Raw genomic sequence first — 8,556 nt, forward strand, 5'->3', positions numbered from 1 at the left:
GCAGGCTGCTTTGGGCACCGGAGGGGGGGTAGTATCAGCCTGGCTGGAGATCCTCTTGCCCCTAGGACTAGCTGGACTTAGGGCAGACAGACTCAATTAGCCAATTTGGGAGGGGGAAGAAGAGATTGAAAAGGGTTATGCCCAGAAGACAAGAAGAAAGCCGTATTTCTTCTTTGGCCAGTGAAAGGAATAAAGGCTTGTCTTAAAACCATTCCATTTTTTAGAAGAAATTCCATTTCTTAAACCATTTTCTTCTGTAGCATCTGGGCACATCCCTTCTTTGTGGGAGAACAATGCTGTGGGGCCAGGCTGGGAGAGGCAGCGTGGCTGGGGGTCGGGCCAGCCACCCCCTGCTTGGGCAGCCCTGCTTGGTCCCCAACCGTTCGTCAGAGCTGGCCCGAGCCCGGGCTGTGCTCTTCCCGCTGGACCTCAGTGCTTCCTCGCCTCCCCCACTGCCGTAAAAAAGCCCTTGGCTGGCTCCTGCCTCGCGCTCCCGGAGCCTCGGGAAGAGGGCAGAAGCCGTGGGGTGGGTGGGTGCAGAGGTGCCCACACCCAGCCACCCGCACAGAGCCGTCCCACAGACGGGAGGGGAAAAAATAAATCTCCTCTTTTGTAGCTTTCTTTTACCAGCAGATAAAAGAAAAATAGCTTGTTTTTTTTGTCCCTGTGGTTTGTGTGATTTTTATTTTGCCTCTGCTAAACTGTGTATTTTTTAGCTCAGTAAAGTATTTATTAGGAATCTTTATGGACCAGTCTGCTGGTGAATTATATATATTGTACAGCTTCAGCATGAGCTGGGAAAAAAATTTATGACTTTTTTTCCAGACTGACTCTATCCAATAGCAATAAGAAAATGAGGGTTTACCAGCAAAGCTTAAAGTTCAGTTCTGCTTGCCAGAGCAGCAGATACATTTTCTGTCTTGGTTCATGTGCATTTATATAATGTAATTTTCCCCTCTAATTTGAAAGCAAAGCTGAAGCTGGGCTTTTGTGTCCTGCTAGTAAAGTCTGTCGAATAGCTATGGCTTGTCTTTTTTTTTTTTAATTTAAATTGGATTTCTCACTTTAGCATCAATTGTTTTTCAGATCATTCTTAATTCAATGCATAAATACCAACCACGGCTGCACATTGTGAAGGCGGATGAGAACAATGCTTTTGGGTCGAAGAACACAGCTTTCTGCACCCACGTTTTTCCGGAGACGTCCTTTATATCAGTGACTTCCTACCAGAATCACAAGGTAGGGCGCTTTTCTGGCTGGAGGTGCTTAATTTCTGTTCGCGGGCGTTTACAACTCGCAGCGGCAGCAAAACCATCTTCCGCACGGCAGCGGCGCAGGGCGGTTGCTGCGGTGCCGTGCTTTGGTGAGCAGGATCGGTTTGCTCGGCGCGAGGGGGAGAGCCTATTACGCTGCCGTTGTGCAGCAGAAGGCGGCTGCTCTAGGAAAGTTTACATCCCACTGTTAAGGAAGAGTGACGAGCCAGAGGATGCAGCTAAGGAGCAGCATGGACATCGCTGGGCAACAGTATCTTGGCAAACCCTGCGAGCCCGGGCGCTAATGAATCGGCGTGCTCATAAACGCTAAGATGTCATTCAAAACAGCGAGCAAATCTAATAATGACTAGTAAAGCTGGCTCATAAATCTACAGTGAAAAGTAATTATAGCATGTGTATTTAGGGAGACGTACGAGGAATGTAACCATAAAACCCCAGCTAAGAGCCTGTGCCGTGGTTAGGACGGGAAAGCAGGAGGGGGTTGCGTTTGTTTTGGGGGGAAATACAAAGGGCTCGGTTCTGCACTTCGGGTGTATGTTGCAGCCACCCGTGGGTTTGGCTTCTCTGGTTCTGTTTTGAGCGGGGTGGCAGTGGCAGCAGCGGGTAGCGGTCCCGCCTGAACCTGAGGATTCTACCAGCCCGGGTTACTAGCAGAGTGGACAAAGGCACTGTGACAGTCCATTGTCACCTCCCTGTGACAAGTCACCAGGGCAGGGAGGGGAGAGGATGCCAGGCAGGGGATGGCAAGACTCCACTTTCAATCCTGATACTGATTTTCCATCTTCCCTGCGGTTTTCCTCGTGGTAAAATCCAACTGTAGGGTTGTATGAGGATTAATTGGAGTTTTTAAAGTACATTTGGATTCATAAATAAAGGTGCAGAGTGACACTGGAGCCGTCCTGTCACCCTGGACGTGCATCTGCTGTGTGTTACAGCATCAGCTCTTTTCCTACACATTCACAGGAAAATACTACAGGAACACCTGAAATTCTTCCTCCCCAATAACCTGACCAGACCTTTTCCTCCCAAGCAGGATGCCTGTATGTCCTTTGATGCTTGAAGCATAGAGTCCTTGCAAGATTTTGCAATTAGTGAGCCAGTTAAAAGACTCAGAGCAGAAACCTGGATGTGTGTGTTATGGTAAGACAGGGGAAAAAAAAATCGTCCCTATTTGGACACTGAAGTGAATCCTGTCTGAAAAGTTGTAGCTGTCGGTGTAAAATGACCAGTTGCCCAAACATGGTTAACCAAAAAGGCTCGAAAGAGCTTATTTAATACCTACTTGAAACGTCTCGCGTGTCAATAGTGCCTTTCATCCCGAAGGTTCCCAAAGTGCTCCGTAAACTTAATACTTCCACTGTCATTGCCACACAACCACTGCCGGGGGGAGGTTGGTGGCTGGGTGGCAGCACAGAGTGGACCTGATGGATTTAGGGAAAATGCCCCACATCACCCCTAATCCTTTTGGGAAGATCCTGTGAGGAGCCGCCCCGGCGCTGCCCAGCTCTCGCGCTGAGGTCTGCAGGCTGGGGGCAGTCGGATGCTGCCTGGCCGGGGGGAGCACGGCCGTACGCAGCGGAGGAGCGAGAGGCAGATGGTCTCGCCAAAACCTCACTGTGGTCTTGAGGAAATGGCAACCTCAGAGAAACAATACAAATGGCTTTACTTATTCTTACGCATTAACAATTAAAATCCTGGTCTGGGCATCTTCTAGAAAAAACAAACCACCAAATCATTTTTAGCTCAGACATATCCTGCTAGCAAGAAGTGCCCTCACGAATAATCATCTTTCTAAACAAAAAATGAGAGTTGTGGTTACAGTGCTGACTGTGAGGCTCCCAGAGATGGCAAGCTGATGGTAGAGGCTGCCCCTGAGTACAGCGCGGTGAGGATGGTGTAAGGGTTTACCCAAAACTCCCCCCTGGGTTGAATGAAACCAGGGGAAGGTGACAGGAAAGGAGTGAAGCTCTAAGTCTGCTCCTGTCAGAGGAAAACCGCAGTCACTAAATAACAGAATTAAATTAAGAGGTACAAACCTGGTGTTGGGCTGTGGGTTAGGAAGGGCCCTACGCTTCTCGTGGTTCATCGGCTGATTGGGAGCTGCCCTGGAGACACTCTGGGCTGGTTAAATTCACGTCACCACCTTCCTTCTCCAACACAGATACCAGCCAGCTGTTTTCTCGGGAGGTTTTTAGTAAGGGATGTTTTTCAGCATTGCTACAAGGGCAGGTTGTTAGTTCTAGCCACACTCTTGTAAAATCATCTGAAAGAAGAACTTGGTTGTTACCCTCGCCGCTAAACTCGGATGCAGGCTGGTGCAAGCCCACGGCCGGCTAGCAGGGGTGTGCAGGGCTGCGCTGCCCTAGACAGGGGAGGACCCGAGGGCAGCGGCATGGTCTGCAGGAAGATATGTGTCCTCGCCTCCCCACCTGTTTCCTGCCACGCTGTCACCTCTCCTCCTTGAAAAGGTCTTTCCAGTGACAGTGGGATGCCCAAGGAGATGATCCTACCCACTGCTGTTCCCTAGTAAGGAAGGATATTCATAAGACCTGTTTCTAACCAATTCTGCCCATGACGTGTTAGAGCTGCCTAAAATCTTTCTGCCAAAGAGCCTTAGGCGTGGGGCTGTGCCCAGGAGCACCTACACCTCTTTGGGAGGCAGACAAGGGGTATTCTTAGGAGCTCCTGTGTCCCTACTCCTGTATCCCCACAAATGTTCTGGTGCTGTCCTGGCATTTTCCAGCTCCTGAAACCCTCACAGATGATCTGGTTTGCTACCTGTTTGTCTTTATAAAGTCCTTTGTTAGAGAGGGGGTTTATTTTTATTTTTCACTGGACAACGAAGTACCTCTTCCCGGCACGTCTGACCGTTGTATGGCTTTGGTTTGTACCTGCTTATAAAGGGAAGGGACTGGGTGGCAGGCTTGGCCAGGGAAAACAGTATGTTTACTGTGTCTGTGAGACACACAAACTACTGATTATTTTTAAGGCAAATTTCACACATTTATTTTTTTAACAGAATTTTCATGAAATGGCACAGCTTTCACAGTTCCCCTACAAAATCTGAGCTCCAACAAGATTAAATCTAGTCTAAGACAATTCTAAGGCATTTTGACCTTTTTAATACACTGCAGCTCTTGGAGGGAAAGGAAGGTCTTGCAAAAGGTAGCACCTTTCCCTTGACTAAAGACAATTCACTATCTGAACTGAGCCTTGTCACAGAGGAAAAATGATAGATAAATGGAAAATAAATGAAATTGTTATGGGAATGAGGGACAGCCATGCTGTAAGGAATAGGTGTCTAACATGGAGACAGAGAAAACCTTCTTGTAAATCAGACAAATCTATTCTCTCTAACATGAGACCAGAGTAAGAACACAGGACCCCAAATAAGACCCAAACCCAAGGAAATTTAAATTCCTCCCCTCATTCATAACTGACAATTTTGCCAGCTTTAAAAGCCTCTTCCACTTCACAGCTCAGTTTCTCTCAGTGCTGACAGCACAGACACTGTCTGCCACCACATCTTCAAACGCCTGTAACTCTGACGGACTCTGCATTTCCCGGGGTGTCACACAGGACAGGGCACCTAGAGACCTACAGCCGCAGGCCTGCTGCGGCCCGTTCGGTGCTGGTCCCTTTTCAAACGCTTTACGCTTTCATTCTTTTAAAGATAACCCAGCTGAAAATTGAGAACAACCCCTTTGCCAAGGGATTCAGGGGGAGTGACGACAGCGACCTGCGCGTGGCACGACTGCAAAGGTACGGCCGGACGGCACGGGGAGGGAGGGTGCTCAGCGGGGCAGCCTCTGCCTCCCCGCTGCCTCGCTGGGGTTGGGGAGCTGCTGCTGTGTGTGTGTGTGCATGGCTGTGTGCAGGGGTGTCTACGGGCAGGCCGTGTCCAGCATCAGAGGGCTGGAGCCCCTCTGCCATGGGGACAGGCTGGGAGAGTCGGGGGGTTCCGCCTGGAGAAGGGAAGGCTCCGGGGAGACCTTATTGCAGCCTTCCAGTACCTGAAGGGGCTACAAGGAAGCTGGCGGGGACTTTTTACAAGGGTCTGTAGTGACAGGACAAGGGGAAACGGGTTTAAATTGAAAGTGGGGAGGGTTAGATTAGACATCAGGAAGAAGTTCTTCCCGGAGAGGGTGGGGAGGCACTGGGACAGGTTGCCCAGAGAAGCTGTGGATGCCCCATCCCTGGAAGTGTCCAAGGCCAGGCTGGATGAGGCTTGGAGCAACCTGGTCTAGTGGAAGGTGTCCCTGCCCATGGCAGGGGGGTTGGAACTAGATGGGCTTTAAGGTCCCTTCCCACCCAAACCATTCGATGATTCTATGGTTCTGTGACATGCAGCCAGCATACACTTCAGACCCCTGCCCTCCGCAGAAATAAGCCTTACAGCTGGGCCTTAATCCTCATCCTGCTGCTGATGCGCTGCACCTCTTCGGAGAAGAATTTTAAAAAGTGCCTACACCCTGGGGGCATCACATTTTCTTGTGTTTGAGGACATTAGGGCTTTTAATGCCATTTATAGCCCTGAAAAGCTCCTCCTGAAAGTCAGTGACACACTCAGAGTGCTGTTGTAATGCTTGCCCACACCCAGCAGAGTGTGATGAGTATGAGTTCATTGTATTTGGCAAAGCATGTTGAAGTCATTGGATGGAGATGTTCTAGGGAAGCCAAACTAATATTTCATCCTTCTGTTAATGATTGTTGTCTAACTGGTAATCATTTTTCTTACCTCTTTTAGCAAGGAATATCCAGTGATTTCCAAAAGCATCATGAGGCAGAGGTTGGTGTCCAGTCATGGCCAGCTTTCAACAAAGCCAGATGTCAACCCACTTCATGGGAATCACCAGACCCTTCAACATTATCAGTATGAGAACGGTGCTCACATGCAATTTGCAGCTTCAGATACTCAAGACCTGCCACTCAACACCTTCACAGCACAGAGGGATTCAGGGCTCTTCTATCATTGCCTAAAACGAAGAGGTAACTCAAGTTTACAGCTAGAAAAATATTACAGCAAATAAACCTAAGAGCAGGAGCCCTGAAAGACTTATCACTAATTCCAGTTCATTTTAGATCAGTCTCTTGGGCCTTGATTTTCAAAGATACGGATGTGATCAAAATGTTTTGGAGGGTCAGGGCCCAAAAGCTGGGTTTTTGGGCAGTTATTGGTGGTTTTGTCCCATAGAAGCAAATTCAGACTCTGAGTCAGAGCCGAAAAAAGTAATCAGAATGCATAATCCAAATCGCATGAAGCTACGCTGGAAAATTATCCATTGTTAGAAACAGCTGAATAATAATTGTTTGGTGGAGGTCATATCTATTTTGAGATGTTCTGACACCGCCATTAGCATTAATGAAGTTACACATATCCAGCACTTTTCCAGGATGAAGCCATTAGCAATTATCCCAGTGTCTGCAGATTAGTGGGACTGTGGTAGCTGTGTGTAAGCATCCCTTTCTTCTCATCCACTAGTTCTCAAGTTCAAGTGAGCTGTAACAACATTCTCTGCCTTTTAGTCCAGCAGCAGATGAGATCACGGCCTGTTTTAAGTTAAACGGAAAAATTTTGCACAGAAAAAAAATCCTATTTGCATGTCTCATTGGCCACTAATTTATTTAAGCTGTGAGAATCCTCTGATCATGGGCAAATGAAGAATCTAACAGCACCAGTAATGAGGACTGCAAGGCAAATGTGTAATTTGAGCAGATGTTTAATCTGCAGATGAACTCACTAATTCATCCAGAGAATATTCCTAACAGCTCTAAGAAAGCTGCTGGTAAAAACAGCCACGGTCATCACAATCTGTAGGAGAGGGGCTCCAGTTTCTTGGTGTAAAGCTGAGGGGAAGGACTGATGACTGGGAAAGCGCTCCTTTATCTGGGAATATTTCTGCAGCTTTTGACATGAATATCTGGGAAATGTGTAGCCATTTTTGTAATGACAGGAAGGCAGGCTGCGATAAGACCCTTCAAGAGACTTCTTGAGTTTGTCAGGAGTAACACTGCAGGAGTGTCAGGGACCTCTGTTATCTGGATGAACGTGAAGTAATCTCTGATGTGAGAGTAGTAGCCCAAGTCACTCGCTTAACCTGATCCATGTCACCAGAATGCTTTGAGGCCGAGGGGATTAGCCTGACATTTGCAACACGATGTCTTTTTGATGCACGCTGTCTTTCCAAACTAAAATGGTTTAACTGGGTTAATCTGAAAAAGAGCCCCCGTGGTTTAGCGGAATAGGCACAGATTGCGTGCTTGGCTTCCAAGGGAAGGCCGTGAAACCACCCCAGGCTCTTAGCTGCTGTCACACGCCATCGCTCTGGGAGCTGCTCCTGAACGTGGGTTTTTTCTGTTTGCAGAAAGCGCTCGGCACCTGGACCTGCCCTGCAAACGCTCCTACCTGGAAGCCTCCTCTTCTGTAGGAGACGATCACTACTTCCGTTCCCCGCCTCCGTACGATCAGCAGATGCTAAGCCCTTCCTATTGCAGCGAGGTGACTCCGAGGGAAGCGTGCATGTACTCTGGTTCTGGGGCTGAAATTGCTGGTGTCTCAACGGTTGACGACTTGCCGCCTCCACCTCCCCCCTTGAGCTGCAATATGTGGACTTCTGTCGCACCTTACACCAGCTACAGTGTTCAGACAATGGAAACTGTCCCTTACCAGCCTTTCCCCGCTCATTTCACTGCCACCACCATGATGCCGCGGCTCCCAGCCATCACGGGTCAAGGCTCGCAGCCACCAGGTAACAGCCACTTCAGTGTCTACAACCAGCTGTCCCAGTCTCAGGTTCGGGAGCGCGTTCCTTCTTCATCTTTCCCAAGGGAAAGGGTGCACCCGTCTGTGTGCGAGAGAAAACCCCCCTCTCCGCACCTAAACGCGGCGAACGAGTTCCTGTACTCACAAAGCTTTTCCTTGTCGAGGGAGTCGTCGCTGCAGTATCATTCAGGGATGGGGACTGTGGAGAACTGGACTGACGGATGACTCCGACGGCCAAGCGATGCCACAGCCAGCGTTACTGCTCTGGGACAGTGTTCAGTCAGTGTTGATACCTGTGGGTAACTTGCACTTCGGTGAGACAAATGTGCCTTTCCAGAGGGATCTGTGTGGGTGAAGAGCTTGTGTCTTCAGACACACAGAGAATGACTTCTCCTGTCTCGGTGGGCTGGATTCATCAGCCTCTTACTGACTCCCGAATAAATTAATTCTTGCGTTTTCATTACTGATCCAGTAGGAACCATCTTCATGACTAACAAGTGAAGTAATTTTCTTTTGCTT

The 8,556-nt window shown here is 48.8% G+C and overlaps 1 protein-coding gene across 1 annotated transcript; it reads left to right on the top strand.

Moving 5' to 3' along the window:
- Nucleotides 1–1,086: 1,086 nt before the first annotated feature.
- On the top strand, nt 1,087–8,262 carry TBX4 (T-box 4; the record flags this gene model as incomplete). The annotated part of the gene is made up of 4 exons (XM_010148275.1): nt 1,087–1,239; nt 4,948–5,036; nt 6,022–6,263; nt 7,640–8,262. Coding segments are annotated over 4 exons (1,107 nt in total), but the record flags the coding sequence as incomplete, so codon positions are not given.
- Nucleotides 8,263–8,556: the final 294 nt, after the last annotated feature.

This window comes from Eurypyga helias, unplaced genomic scaffold (genome assembly GCF_000690775.1).
Source record: "Eurypyga helias isolate BGI_N326 unplaced genomic scaffold, ASM69077v1 scaffold34543, whole genome shotgun sequence".
NCBI lineage: Eukaryota > Metazoa > Chordata > Aves > Eurypygiformes > Eurypygidae > Eurypyga > Eurypyga helias.